Raw genomic sequence first — 14,303 nt, forward strand, 5'->3', positions numbered from 1 at the left:
AATGCTGCACAAAAGAAAAAAAAGCACAAACATCCGGCAAAAATACAAATTTTATTTTAAAAGTGAAAAGGGGAACTTCAGTACCAGTGGCAGAAAGGTAATGGAAATAAAAATCTCAACACCGCGCTCTTGGGAAGAAGGGACATCTGAAATTACAACTTGAAAAATACCCAGGGTTACTAGATGAAAGGCCTTTTTATTTGAAAGGAAACTCTCTTGCCAACGCCTTCTGATCTTCAGGGTGATCAATCCACGTGACAAACCCAGCTTTACGAACATCCCGGCACTACGCTACGGAGACAACACTATTCAAAAAAGAAAGCTTTAAAAGAGAAAAGCAGCAGGGGTGAATGCATGGAAATTTAGAACAAACAGCAAGCAAACTTTAAAGACCCAACAGCAGAGTATAAACGCACTCCAAGATCAGAAAAAAACAGGAGCAAATCAGGACCGGGAGCGAGATCGTGACCGGGAGCGGGAGGCGGACCTGGACCCGGATCGCGAGCGAGACCTGGCCTTGGATGGGGAGGCCGAAGCCGAGCGGGATTTGATCTTGGGCTTCGAGGCAGATCGAGAGCGGGATCGAGACCCAGATCTGCGATCCGCGCGGGCGTCTTCTTCCCCGTCGCTCTTGGGCTCTGGGTTTTTGGAGACAGATTTCCTGGAGTGCTCCTTGTTCTCCTTGGACGCCGACCTGGACCTCGACCTGGAGCAGGAGTCGTCTTTCTTGCTCTTCTTGCTGTCCTGCTTGCCTCTCTTCCTGCTCCTCTGGCTGCGACTCCGACTCCTGCTTCTGCTCCGGCTCCGGCTCTCCTTCCGGTTCTTACCCCGCGTTCGGCTCCTGCTGCGGCTCCGCTCCGGGCTCCGCCCCCTGGCCTTGCTCACGCTCTTCTCCTTGCTCCGGCTCTTCCGCCCCTTGTCGTTGCGCTCCCTGCCCTCCTTGTCCTCCCCCTTGCTCCGGCTCCGACTCCGGCTCCGGCTCTTCCCCTTCTTCTTGCTGCGGCTCTTGCTCCTGCTCCTGGAACGGGAGGCCGACCTTGAAAACAATAAATGAAAAACCCTTTCGTACGCATGACGACATACAGAAGTCAAGAAAAGACCGATATTTTATTTTGTCAGGCTGGAGAGAGGTGATCCCACCGATGACACCAAAAAACATCAAATCTTCGTGAAAAGATATAAAACATCTTCCATCATTCACAGAGCAGTTCTAGCAAGAAAGGGCTGAACACCCCTGTTCAGAGTTTTGCAAATCCTGGGATTTTTAACAGTTACACTAGATGCTTCAGCAAGGTTAGATCCGGGGTTTCAAATGGGAAAAACAAACAGTTGCGCACAATGCAAAGGTTCAGAGAGAATACGTTCTGCGTGTAGCTTAGACTAGAAATGAAAACGGAAGGCCTTTCTTGAAGGCTTCAGATACAGATTGAGTTGCACACCTACTGTATAAGAGAGGAAAAACTGGGGGATCTGGATTCATTACCGTGTTGACATACTTCCTGTCTTTTGTGCTGCAATGGGCAAAGCTAGCCTGCTGAAGCCAGAGGGGGGCGCGGATGGCCTGAGGCTTGACGTTTCCAATGCCCGCTCTGCCTCTCGAATGGATCCTCCTACCTGGAGCGCGACCGGCTGCTCTTGCTGCTCCCACTGCGGCTCCGGCTCTTGCGGGAACGCCTGCTTCTGGAGCGAGACCTGCTTCGGGACAGGGGCACACGTTAAACCCCCAATCCTGCCTGGATCGGAAGGCTGGCCTCTTTGTTCAACTGCAACGTCAAGCGTTCACCACAATGGTACACTTACTCTCCACAATGACTTTCCTAACCAAATATCGGGTCGCTTTACAATCCCATAACAGATAAAGAATGCAAGTTGGCCCCCTCTGGTAACCTGGAGAAATCAAGAGTATATCAAGAGTCTATTAGTTTCCAATCTATATACAACCTTACAGTTTTTTTTTTGGGACCGTGTCCTGCGCATGGTGAATCAAATCTGCAAATATGCTCGTCTGACATGCCCACTAATCAAGATCAATTCAATCTCTGAACTTTGCGATTCTGTGGTGCTTCACAGGACACTTAACACTGACTGGAGGGGCAGAGTGTCTCTGCATTGATGGTGGCAAACTGTTCAGGTCCAGAGGCAGCGAAGCCTCAGAGCCCAGACCACACCGCTCCCATTGCCATGCTGGACAGTGGAGATGGGGCTCCTCCGCAGGACACCAATAATAATAATAATAATAATAATAATAATAATAATAATAATAGCTTACACTTATATAGCGCTTTTTCTGGACACTCCACTCAAAGCGCTTTACAGGTAATGGGGACTCCCCTCCACCACCACCAATGTGCAGCCCCACCTGGATGATGCGACGGGAGTCATACAGCACCAGAACGCTCCCCACACACCAGCTATTAGTGGGGAGGAGAGCAGAGTGATGAAGCCAATTCATAGAGGGGGATTATTAGGAGGCCATGATTGGTAAGAGTCAATGGGAAATTTTGGCCAGGACGCCGGGGTTACACCCCTACTCTTTTCGAGAAACGCCCTGGGATTTTTAATGACCACAGAGAGTCAGGACCTCGGTTTTATGTCTCGTCCGAAGGACGGCGCCTGTTTATAGTATAGTGTCCCCGTCACTATACTGGGGCATTAGGACCCACATGGACTGCAGGGTGAGCGCCTCCTGCTGGCCCCACTAACACCTCTTCCGGCACCAGTGCTGGGATTTCGCCAGAGGTGTGCATGCAACACAGTGCTGAGCATGCAACTATACAAGGTTGCCAAAGAGAACCAGGCCGATCCACTGATGACTGCTGGCAGGATGACTTCTGGGCAGATGAGTCAAAAAATTAGGTTTTCCCTCTGTGGATCAAATGCAAAATTTTATTTTGCCTGACAGTCCCTTTTAAACTTCGTGAAGAGCTTGCAGACTGATCCAGACATATGAGAGACCTTAAATACTTCTCTCTTATAGCCTTTCGCTACTTTTTTCCCCATCTCTTTCACACCTCTGGTTTCCTTTTTTCTCCCCCTTTCTTTCCTGTGTTGATACGATGGCAAGATTGCTGGAATTTGGTTAGACAGCATGCCTGCCGTGCCCTGATGGCCGTTCACCATTGTTCACTACTGCGACACGGCCGCGTCGCTCCCAGGACACCGCGCTCACTTACCTGGAACGGCTGCGGCTCCGGGAGTAGGAGCGGCGCCGCCGGGACCCGGGCCGGTCCTCAATCAGCCGGATCTTCCTCCCGTTCACCTCGGTGCCGTCCAGCTTCTCCAGGGCCCGCCGCATGTCGGAGTAGGACTTGAACTCGATCACTCCCTCGTTCTTTCTTCCCTTGTGGGCGTCGGCATAGGTCACCTCCCCAGCCTGGCGCATGTAATCCTAAAGCAGAGCAGATCACGGGACTGCTTGATGCCCACGCTTGTTTTGTTCATTCTACTAGTGCCAGAATCCAGCGCCTACCTTGTTTACCATCCTATATGCAATCACCTAATCTCAGATTTACAGTGTGCTGGAACCTGGGGTGCTATCAGCTTGGGGCTCCTCCAGGTACTTCTCTTTCCTCCCACAGTCCCAAGTCATACCGGTAGGTTACCTGGCTTCTGGGGAAACCAGCGCCGGTGTGTGTGTGTGTGTGTGTGTGTGTGTGTGTGTGATTGTGTGTGTGTGTGTGATTGTGTGTGTGTGATTGTGTGTGTGTGTGTGTGTGATTGTGTGTGTGTGTGTGTGATTGTGTGTGTGTGTGTGTGTGTGTGTGTGTGTGTGATTGTGTGTGTGTGTGTGTGTGATTGTGTGTGTGTGTGTGTGTGTGTGTGTGTGTGTGTGTGCGCGCCCTGCATCCCGTCCAGGGTATATCCTACCTTGCGCCCGTTGCTTGCCGGGATAGGCAAGCACTGTGCGGCACTGTAATGGATAAGTGGTTAGTAAAAGGATGGATGGGTTGTAACAGAGCAGCAGTAGTTGTCAGCAATTGCCCACTTAAACCATGTGCCCACAAGTGCCCTGATCTCCCTAATAATCCTCATCAACCCATTAACCCCATATGGCCCTGTAGGCACCCCCCCACCCCCAACCATGCAAGCTCCCCTCAGAATGCGCAGCGCCCTCATACAGTAATTAATAATTAACCTCAGGCAGTACAGTACCTTTAAATCCTGCCAGCTGCAGCGACTGGACAGATTCTCCACTATCAAGCGGTACTCTGTGCGAGTCGGAGGTCCATACTTATCTCTCCCACTGCGCCTATACACATATCCACCTTCAAGGTGACAAGCACAGACAGGCACCGGTTCAGCAGCCAACCCGGGAGGGCACCCGTTCAAGACATCCCCTGCTTATACTCTATGTGTGTCCTCACATCTGAAAAGGCAGCTCAATTACAACAGCATCACGAGAAACAAAGCAACAATCAGAGCTTCCCTGCCTTCTAGGATTAAAGTGTCGCACGGTTATCTTAACTTGTGCGCACAATCATAACAAAAGTGGACTCCCACAGACTCTAGAGTAACAATACACAAATATTAAGACATGCATCATATGTTTACAAAACGTGTCAGGTGCTGTATGGCTATAAACTATGTGCCTTGATGTAAAACCATTAAATTATCTTTCAAAAGCATCTGTTAATAAAGTATAACATAAACCAGTTTTATTCACTGTTAGCCAACTTTTTAAGTACTTACGGTGAGTTACTGTACATTTGAACATAATATCGGAAATGGAAAAAAAAAAGAGTTTTCAGGCACCTATTTCAGTTTAACCACATCTGTCTCTACCCCCATGGAATCCTCACCACCCAGGTCTAATGGGAAAAGGTAGCGGTCTTCACAATGGCTTCCTGTTTGGGTCAGCCAAGGGCCCACAATGGTCAAAGAGCCACACTCATGGAAAGGCAGCCCCAAGGCCAGCTTTTGGGACAGGCAGTCAGTCATCTTAGCCTCAAAGGACTCTTTCAATTAAAACATCGAGGTTCTTTGTTAAATCTCTAGCGTTAATCACAGTCACATTACAAAAAAAAAAGATCAAATAAACGATAAAATAAAAAGATGCCATTCAAATCGATCAAAATATTTCAGAAAGAACACTTGATATCAAAACACAGGTGTAATAACTCAACCTGGCTTATTTTTATTATTTTTTTTAGCAGGCTGGTCAATTATGAGTCACAGGCATACAGCAGTTTAAACTGGAAGATTTAAACAAATTTCCTACCAAATATTTTTCCCCCCAGTTTATTGCTTTTAAAAAAAAGCTTTTATACTCGCTCCGCGAGTTTAATACATTTAATACACATGGTCAGAATCGACGTTATGTTGTTGGTAGTTGTTTTAGCCAGGCTATATTTGCTTCATTAAAAAAAAAAAATATTTGCACGTTCAAAGCATTGAAGTGTTACACTTGAAATAAAAAAAAACTAACTAAAACACTACGATCATCATCATCATCATCATCAGAATAATCTGGGCACTGAGCGCGCGCACTCACTCCGTCCCGAGCTGTAGCTGCCGTCGCGGCGCGGGCCCCTCGCGTGCTCCACTATGACCCGCTCGCCGCACAGGTCTTTGCCATTGAGCTCGTACACCGCGTCGTCCGCGTCGCGGGGGTCGTCAAACTCCACAAACCCGTACCTGCATGAGAGACAGGTCCGAATAAAAACACGGGGGGGTTTCAGGAAGGGCTGACTTTTGCTTTTCTGTACAAGAGAGAACCTGCCAGTGTTATTATCCGACACCGTCCCCGCAAGAGCGGTGGGTTCCCGCAGAGACGGGAGGTTCGGTCGGAAACCGAAGCGAAATCCGAGAAATGGAGGGATGAGCTTGGTGGAGGTGTAGAGGTGGCGCTTTCACCGGCGAAAACGTGTTCGTGTTTTATTTATATTTTTTTCATTCCGACCGAACCGCTAGTCCGTGTCTACGCCAACGCCAGCGGGTCAGAACACAACCCGACCGGGCTCAAACCGCACGGACCAAACGAACGATCGTGGTCGCAAGACCAAAACCGCTGCCCCCTCCCTCCCACGCCCTTCAGAAGGTTTTCTCCTCCCGATGTGAGCCGCGCCGGGGCGAAGCGGACCGGGGAGGACTCCAGCCCGGAGCCCCGCACGCATGCGCCCTCCCACCGGCGCTGTCGGCTGCACCGTGCGGCGCAGACAGCCGGCACGGCAGCCGCTCGGATCGACCTGCAAAAAAAAAAATTAATTGCATTCACTATTTCTCACGCAGCCCGAGCGGCGGCTCGGAAAACTCCGTCGCAGCACCGAGAGGCCCACCGTGCACTATGACAGCGACTACAGAGCCGAGGCTACACGGTGCTTTATCGACTGGCCTCCTGTTAAAGTTTCCTTTTGGTTCTTTTACATATTTTTTTTTTCCTTTACCCGTTCTTGAGGTCGACCTCGAGTATCTTCCCATATCCCTTGAAGAACCTCTCGACATCCCTCTCCCTAGCCTGGTAGCTCAGCCTCCCTATGTAAACCCTTGGCATTTCCCAGCTCCGTGTACTGGTCCCAAACACACCCCCCTCCTCCTCCTCCTCCTGCCTGCGAGTTCGCCCCACAGCACACGTGACTACACCTTCCGCGGCCCGCGCGCGGGGATAGGGTGCCTGCGCGCGGCGGGGGCGTGCATCTGCGGGGGCCGGGGAGGAGGAGGAGGGGGGTCCCCCTTTTTTTTTGTCTTTTAACCTTGGAAACGCCGCTCGAATGCTTCGTTTCATCTTCGTCTTCACGCCTGACGCGGAGGTGCTCGGCACTTGTCTCTTTTGCCCGCTGGCGTAATGTCGCTTTAATGATAAAGGCGGCCGTAATTAAATCCTCTCTCGTATGATCAGCGATTGCCTGAACTCTGCTATGAATATCATTGTAATAGGATAGTGCTAATAGCGAACGTACCGGCCAGCAGACCCGCAGTAAACACAGATATTTTGATTCTACACACAGGGTCAGGGGTGAAAACTCGCTGTTTCTCTGCTGGTGACCAGCTAATGAATAGTCTGTCACCCCCGCATTAGTTGTATTAAACTGTAGAGGTCATCTAAAAGTATTAAGCAGTCTACAGTTTTTATATTTTCTACAATTCTCCTAGGCAGATAACAAAATTATATCTCTCTCCATTCTTTACTTCAGTTATAACAGCGCTTAAAAGAGTCTATTAAGGTTCGATAATAATGCACATTGTGCCGTTGTGTTCAGAAGCTCCAGCCCCAGAAGACCTGGGAGCTGTGCATCTAGCGTCACGGCACTATTCCACGGAATTTGACACCTTAATATCTTTATTTGTTCTTCGTAAAATGTGTCTGAATCAGGCGCTCTCTCGTGGGTTTTGCCCCCGTTTCTTAAAGGTAGCAATGCCGACGGGGTAAAAAGGACACCCCTGCGCCTTTAAACCCTGTAGTTCCACTTTACAGCGCTGGAGGGAGAGAGTATCGGAGATCGTGATGGGCACGGCACAGTAAGGTATTAGTAATAGGGGGAAAAACATAGGAACAGCTCCGAATGTCGGTCCGGTAAAAACAGACTGTGCACGTATGGCATTCAAAGGGAAAATAGCCGACACCAAGGTATGGAACACGTATTACAAAGGCGCGTATTCCTATCTCTGGGGTTTTAAATTGTGCCGTTTTTATGGATTTGGCGCAACGCACAAGGTGTCTTGTGATGTCACGTTTGTTATTAACGGGATCAGTGCTAACAAGGTGCTTCACTGTACGTTTAACAAGTTAATTCTTTCCTCGCGGTTTTTTCTCTGTTTTATGTTGTACTTGGTATTATTTGTGCTCCTGGGTGAAACGGTTCGCATTTCTTGATCACCTTTGGCATTGCCACAGCGGTGTACCGTGTGTATACGGTATACCGTACGTTTTTAAAGAAAGCAATTAAAAAAAACAACAACACAATGTATAAAGTATCTGAATGAATGCCACGTGAAAATAAAGTTTCCGGGACCTAATTTAATAATAGGCATTCTCTGTTAGCTCGATAACGACGTTTGAATTTTTATTTCTGTTTTAATTATGTTTTAGGAATATATGTATTAAATGCTGAGCGTATGTGAGTATTACACAATTAAACAGGACTGTGTTCAACAGCTGTAGGAACAGGTCAAGCCCTTCACAGAATATAGTTTGATTTGTTATGGTTTTACGGTTTTATTTCCTGTTCAACTATGGATGAAAAATACGTATTTTAAGGATGATTGAAATAATCTGCATGCTAAATTGGCATTTACTTTGTTTGAAATTCGCCTTTTACATTGCTTATATGGGTTTCCAAGGTACTGTTCTGAAAATGTACTCTAAATCTATAACCTGATATATAAGTAACAGTGTCTATTAAAATACTCTGTACTGTTTCATAAAATCCTGGTTATGATTTTTCCTTAAGTGTTTAAGCAGGAAAAAATACCTTTTAAATGATATGCTATCATAGCGGACAGTTTACACATTTTAAAAAATTGCACTGTTGAGCAGAAATTCTCTTCATGAGCATTTGAAAAAAGCTTGATTCTACAACAACATAAACACAAATGCAATAATTAAAGAAAAGAAAATAGTATTTACATTGATCTTCACCTCACCCTTTAAGGGATGAGATGAGCACGGATGCTTTATATTTCTAAAATAATAATGCACTGCATTTTTCTTTTTAGACTGTACTCCTGCAATTACTTCTGTGTTTGGTCATTTTCTACACTGTCTACTACATGATCGGCAGCGTCTGTTTCGGTATTTTCAAGTAAGACTTTTTTTACTTGCTCGATTTGCTCGAAGATGACAGTCTCTTTGGACAAATGCGGACACAAAAAATGTCGCAGTGCCTACAGGGGGCAGTAGTGGGACACGACCTGTCTAGCGAGCCGAACGAAGACGCTGCACACGGAGCACGTGGTGATGGATTAAAAACGCAGATGACACCAGGAAATGGTTTCATTCGTTTGTGACCCAGACAAAGCAAACAAATAATTAAACATGACGTCAGAACTGGGCGCATGCAGCCTAAAATGGTTTACCTAACGCGGGGAAACCTTTTATTCTAAAAGAAACGATAGATTTGTGAAGGTTGTGCGTCTTCTCCAATCACAAGTCTTTTCACGAGACATTTTTCATTTCTTTAATTTCTGGTCGCATATCTGAACGTGTTCGTGATCTGAGTGTTTTTATGTAAAATAGTACCCTGTAATAGAACGTGCACTGAACAACCGCATTATGAATATTATGATAATAATAACAATAATAAAAAATAAATACTGTACATTGACTTCTATGAAGAGGAAATTGGAAAAACATTACTGGTACGTTAGCTTTGTACCATAACAACAGTGGTGACCTTCTATTGCACACTTCCTGGTGACCAGCATGTCTCTTGTTCCTTGATGGAATGGTCAGTTAGTGTATCTGATATGTATACATTCATCATCAGCATGTCACATTCAATAACACGTATCCAAGTCAGGGTGGCAAGGCAACCAGAGTCTATCCCTGGAAAGTAGTAGGTGCAGTGAGGCTGTTATACCAGTCCCTCGCAGGGCACACACAGACACAGACATGCACACATTCATACCTGGGCATTCATGCATACATTCAATCCCAGAAGGCAATTAACCTGCTTGAATGGCTTTGTACACTTCGGCAGCACATATACTACATTTGGAACGATACAGAGATTAGCGTAGCCCCTATGCAAGGATGACTCTAGTATTTGTTTGGACTGTGAGAGCAAACTGGAACACCCAGAGGAAACCCTACATGAACACAGGGAGAACGTACAAACTCCACACAGACAGCACCTCAGGGATTGAACCCGGGCCTCTGCTCTCATGCTAACCAGTGCAGCACTGTCCCACCCCTGAATGAACTGATTAGTAGACAACGCTCTGAGCAGAGAGAGCGACACAGTCGTGCAAGCGAGTACTTGGTATGTTTCTGATTTTCTCTCTTTCAGGCTCGACCATTTCGATGGACTCATTCCGTTTGACTTCAAGACCGAGCCCTCGGAGTCCAGCTCTAAATATCTGGGTAGCGTTGCTGTTGTTTTGTCTTTTGATGTCGCTTTTTCCAGTTCTATAATAAATAATTCCTTACATGTGTTGAGCACTATAGAATCCCAAATGATCCCAAAGCACTTGACACACGGGGGGAAGGAGTTACTGCCTCCCCCACTGAGGTGCAGCCCGACCTGGGTGACTTGCTGCTTCAGCTCAGCTGAAAGTGAAGGCGAAACCTCAGGAAGATCAGAGTCTACAAACCAAGAGGGCACGATAGCCCTGTGTTTCCAAGTTGCCATGTGTTCTGTGCTCACATGTCCGGTAGTCAGGAGCTTGGTTTAGCCTTTCATCACAAGAACAGCAGCGTCCTCAATTCTGAGTCATTGGTTTGGAAATTCTGGTCCAGATGGAACAGTGACTCCACCACCACAAATTACAGAACCACCTCGATTTTGACGTGGATTTAAATTCTGTCATTCAAATGACACCATCTGAAAACAAGGCACGTCATTGTACTACTTGTAGCAATTAAGGAACCTTGTGGCAATTTCACATTCATTCTTACTGACTGAGTAAGACTCTTTAAAAAAACCAGCTGGTCTCCAGAGGGGCTCTAAGGCTTTTCCTTGGAGGTGTCCAATCCCAGTACTGACCTGCCCTGGCCTTGATTAGCTTCTGAGAGCTGATGCAAGGTGGTAACTGCTACTGCCAGCATGGCTTTCCTGAGGGATGTTGATAAGAGCCCATGTGAGATTTCTGACCCTGGGTCTAAATAGCTGCTGCTTGTTCTCTCTCTGCTGCAGTGAACCTGCTGTCCATGGAGCTCACCTACTTCAGCAGTGGGCTGCTGTTTGCCGCCGTGGTGAAGAGATGGGTGTGGGACTACGCCTTCACTGTCACTCTGATCCACATTGCCCTGACGTCTGTAGGTGAGGCGCCCAGACTGCATTAAGAAAAGACCTCCAATTGGACTCCACACTGTGACAAGAAATTAAAATGCACGAAAAATGCATCAAGAAAATGACATATAATTGGAGTCTTGTCTTAATGCATTTTTTGTACACTTGATTTCTTGTCACACACCTACAACACGCACACAGGTCTGATCACTCACCGCACTGAGTCTGAGTCATCATCTTGCAGCCCTGCCTGCACAGACTCATATACAGGAATAGCAGAACAAAAAACGATAACCAGAGCTTGACAGTGAAGCATTCACTTGTACATACCTACATAAAAAACCCGTAAGGGAGCAATAATATCCATCAGTCTTCAAACAGGCTTGGGCATGTCAAAAACCCATCAAATCCAGGGCTGCAGAAATGTGCGTTATGCCCGTGGAGTGAAGACTTAATTGCCTGCTGTAGTTCATTGTTGAATGGAAATCATCTGCTGTACATGTGCTTCTTGGAAATCATTGGATGCTAAATTGCTCACAAGCATGTTTTTAACCACACCTTAGTTCGTGAAATAAATATGCTTGATTTGACATCAGCACGTCACTAATGCTGTTAGAGTCTGGATTCCTTTTAAGTACAACAGGCATTCAAGTAGAGGATAGAATGATTTCACAACTTTCTTGACCCCTGCTATTTCCAAATACTTGTTATTAACTTTAACTCTTGATCCCCGTTTTCCAAATTGTTTTATTTTAGAAAGCATCAGGCTCCTGTATTAAAGGAAAGTTAATAGTTTCACAGGTATGTCAAGACTTTTGATTGTTCATACTGTGCAGTAATCATCTTTTTGGTTGGTATTCCAGTTATGTTAGAGTTTCCTCTCGTGTGGCAGTGGTGGCTAGCACTAGGTAAGTCTGTTTGTTAGCAACATAACAATAACAATTCTGCTGTACATGAGACACATCTTTATTTTCTGTTTAAGTTCCTGATTTTCAGAAACAGTCCTATGAAAACACAAGATATTTATTCACTTTTACATCTTTTTCACTTTTCAGTTTCGTAAAGATGAATTCATGGCCACATTTCTCTATTTTTTAATATGCATGAACATTTTCTGCAAATCATTGTCTGACTGATTTCTGTTGTTCATGTGCATGTTTTCCCCCACAAACCTATAAGGATATCTTACGTTTAATGTTCAAAATCTATCTTTCAACTTTAAAAACAATTTTCAACATACTGTTGGTTTTTTAGCTATTAGACTTCGAAGTAGGAACTTTGGTGGCAGGAAACATTTTGCTTTAATTGATACATGGGCTCCTCAGGTATTTTCATATGTTATGCAATTTGTTTCCATTTCACAGTATTTCAATGTCTAAATATACAGAAGTATAATAAAACAGAATTGCGTAGCGTGCAAACATGCTGCCTTCCACAGCAATACTAAATTGTCTTGTACACAAGAAGTGATTTGATTAGATTTGCTGCTTGGGAATTTCTAATACAAAGAGGCTGAATTACAAAGTTGAGAGTTGATCGAAATTCCAAGGGACTAACTTCTGTTAGATCATCTGCATGACTGAACAAATGCACTTCTATAAGTCTTTTGAAAGCTTAAAGCAGTGATTTCAAAGCTTATAATTAATTAGCATTAATTCCATTAAATAATTGGAGCAGGGAGCAGAAGTCAGAAGGTCTGAATTTATCCCATTTTTCTGTTAATTAACCAGACAGCTAAGAACAAATGATTTTCTTTTACAGTGACAGTCAGGAACTTACCCTGATATACGGAAGTTCTGTTTTTGTAAAAAAGTTTTTGCTTTTCACATAAAAAACCTTAAGACTCTTTTTTTCTTAGGAATTTCAAGGTAGAACATGTCTCGTAAGTCATTTCTTGAAAGTGTCTTAATGTCCTGTCTCACATGTTGGTTTGGTAACATCACTACTCTTAACTGTAACAGGTTGGGAAAATTAGTTAAAATAAGTAACACAATTATTGGGGGAAATATCCTCTACAAACTAAAGGTTAAAAAGAAGGCCAAGAGCGTTAATGACTGTGCGTCTCACCCCCTTCATTGTGAGTTTTCACTACTCCTTCCCGACTTCCTTCCTGACTGTTTTTTTCCCTTCTTTCCTGGGAAGGGAGCGGTTTGTTTCTCATGATCTGCAACGGCCAGCTGATCGCTTACTTCGCCTGCCAGAATGACCACCGGTATCCTGCATTTCACAGCTACTGACCCCAGGACATGGTCAGCAGACAAGCTTGACCTTTCTGGGAACTAAACAGTGGTTTTCCAGAGGTTGGCGTTAGCAGCAGGCCCTCCTTGATGCTGCTGCTGTGCGCTGCTGATGCGCTCATGAATTCCAAGCACTTTGAACACGTTGCACGTGCACAACGGGGAAAGGGAGGAACGCCCTGGAAACTGATAGCGTGAGAGCAGCCCCCTTATAAAGATGTACTGTGTCATACGACGGCAAACAGCAAAAGCACAGCCAAGTGTAATAAAGCACAGTGATGTAGTGTTAAAAGCACAGGAAAGCCTACCGAGGTAAGATGAATATTGGAAAAACCCCAATATTCACAAAGTACATCCAGGTGTTAACTATAGGATTAAGTCTCTTTGTGCAACACATTTCAGCACTGTGCCCTAGAGAATGGGGAAGAGAGTGGGCTGACTGCATGTTTCTCAAAACATCTCAAACCTGCTTAACCTGGGGAGATTAGTCAAAGATGTCTCCAGTTTTTTGACAGTCTTCTGCATGTGATTCCTTTGGCTCTCATAGTTCTTTACATTTTACAGTTCTTCCTTATGTGGAATTCATCTGCAGTTCCCCATACCTTGGACACCTTATGATGAAAAACATTCTAGAAATGCAATTATTGTATTTAAAAGACAAATGAACACATTTTTATTTAAAAACTAAGAATTCAAATAAAGAAAGTTATCTAGTGATGTATTTATATGGATTAATAAAGGTGCGTTTCCTTGATTTTGAAAGTTGGGTTTTTTAGCGCTCATTAAGCTTTAGGTGATGTTTACACAGTGGGTCGTGTTTCTTCTGTGTCACTAACAATGATACAAATACAGGTGCTGATTGCAACTGTGCTTGTCGAAGCCACAAAGCGGCAGTATCATGTCATCTGTGTGGAGCAGAGGTCTTGGCTGTCGGCTGTCTTGTGAGCCCGCGCTGGGAGGAAATGCAGGCTCGGACTGTGAGGTGACACACGTGGTTTGTGGGTCAGTGATCACTGGAAGACTAGAGCAGGAACAGTCACAGGAGCTTTATCTCATGATGAGAATAAACCACCTACAATTCATGTATTGAAATGACTTTACTGGAACCAATGTGATCGTCAGCAATTTACTCTTTTGGTGCTGAATGATGTATATTGTTACAGTATTTCGAACTGTGTAC

At 45.3% G+C, this 14,303-nt stretch overlaps 2 protein-coding genes and 1 non-coding gene across 8 annotated transcripts; 2 read left to right on the forward strand and 1 right to left on the reverse strand.

Moving 5' to 3' along the window:
* Positions 1–32: 32 nt before the first annotated feature.
* srsf4 (serine and arginine rich splicing factor 4) lies at positions 33–6,557 on the reverse strand. 4 transcript variants are annotated; one of them, XM_088602941.1, is made up of 6 exons: positions 6,384–6,557; positions 5,492–5,634; positions 4,153–4,265; positions 3,174–3,388; positions 1,627–1,692; positions 33–1,060 (listed from the first exon to the last, which is right to left on the reverse strand). In XM_088602941.1, the coding sequence occupies exons 1-6, from the start codon at positions 6,488–6,490 to the stop codon at positions 445–447; spliced, it is 1,260 nt and encodes a 419-aa protein (XP_088459067.1). In that variant the 5' UTR covers positions 6,491–6,557; the 3' UTR covers positions 33–444. The 4 variants fall into 4 exon arrangements, with proteins under 4 accessions (XP_088459067.1, XP_088459066.1, XP_088459068.1 ...); XM_088602940.1 differs by having other exon boundaries at positions 1,627–1,695; XM_088602942.1 differs by having other exon boundaries at positions 33–1,036; positions 1,615–1,695.
* A 193-nt stretch (positions 6,558–6,750) lies between these two features.
* LOC148649790 (putative transmembrane protein 244) lies at positions 6,751–13,877 on the forward strand. Of its 3 annotated transcripts, none has more exons than XM_088602946.1 (6): positions 6,751–7,460; positions 8,653–8,738; positions 9,945–10,018; positions 10,791–10,916; positions 11,750–11,794; positions 13,029–13,877. In XM_088602946.1, exons 2-6 carry the CDS (start codon positions 8,707–8,709, stop codon positions 13,121–13,123), a joined length of 372 nt encoding a protein of 123 aa, XP_088459072.1. In that variant the 5' UTR covers positions 6,751–7,460; positions 8,653–8,706; the 3' UTR covers positions 13,124–13,877. The 3 variants fall into 3 exon arrangements, with proteins under 3 accessions (XP_088459072.1, XP_088459071.1, XP_088459070.1); XM_088602944.1 differs by having other exon boundaries at positions 6,759–7,564; XM_088602945.1 differs by lacking the exon at positions 11,750–11,794 and having other exon boundaries at positions 6,755–7,564.
* On the forward strand, positions 9,622–9,723 carry LOC148649791 (U6 spliceosomal RNA). The gene has a single exon (XR_015926244.1). It is a non-coding gene; the product is annotated as a U6 spliceosomal RNA (small nuclear RNA).
* Positions 13,878–14,303: the final 426 nt, after the last annotated feature.

The sequence above is a fragment of the Lepisosteus platostomus genome, chromosome 13 (genome assembly GCF_059453375.1).
Source record: "Lepisosteus platostomus isolate fLepPlt1 chromosome 13, fLepPlt1.hap1, whole genome shotgun sequence".
Lineage (NCBI taxonomy): Eukaryota > Metazoa > Chordata > Actinopteri > Semionotiformes > Lepisosteidae > Lepisosteus > Lepisosteus platostomus.

Coding starts and splice junctions, on each gene's coding strand:
- srsf4 (XM_088602940.1), bottom strand. CDS start 6,490: ATGCCAAGGGTTTACATAGGGAGGCTGAGCTACCAGGCTAGGGAGAGG. Junction 5,635..6,383: donor GAGGTCGACCTCAAGAACGG/GTAAAGGAAAAA, acceptor TCTCTCATGCAG/GTACGGGTTTGTGGAGTTTG. Junction 1,061..1,626: donor GGGAGCAGCAAGAGCAGCCG/GTCGCGCTCCAG, acceptor TGCGTACGAAAG/GGTTTTTCATTTATTGTTTT.
- LOC148649790 (XM_088602944.1), top strand. CDS start 7,532: ATGGCATTCAAAGGGAAAATAGCCGACACCAAG. Junction 7,565..8,652: donor GGAAAATAGCCGACACCAAG/GTATGGAACACG, acceptor TTTTCTTTTTAG/ACTGTACTCCTGCAATTACT. Junction 10,917..11,749: donor CATTGCCCTGACGTCTGTAG/GTGAGGCGCCCA, acceptor TTGGTATTCCAG/TTATGTTAGAGTTTCCTCTC.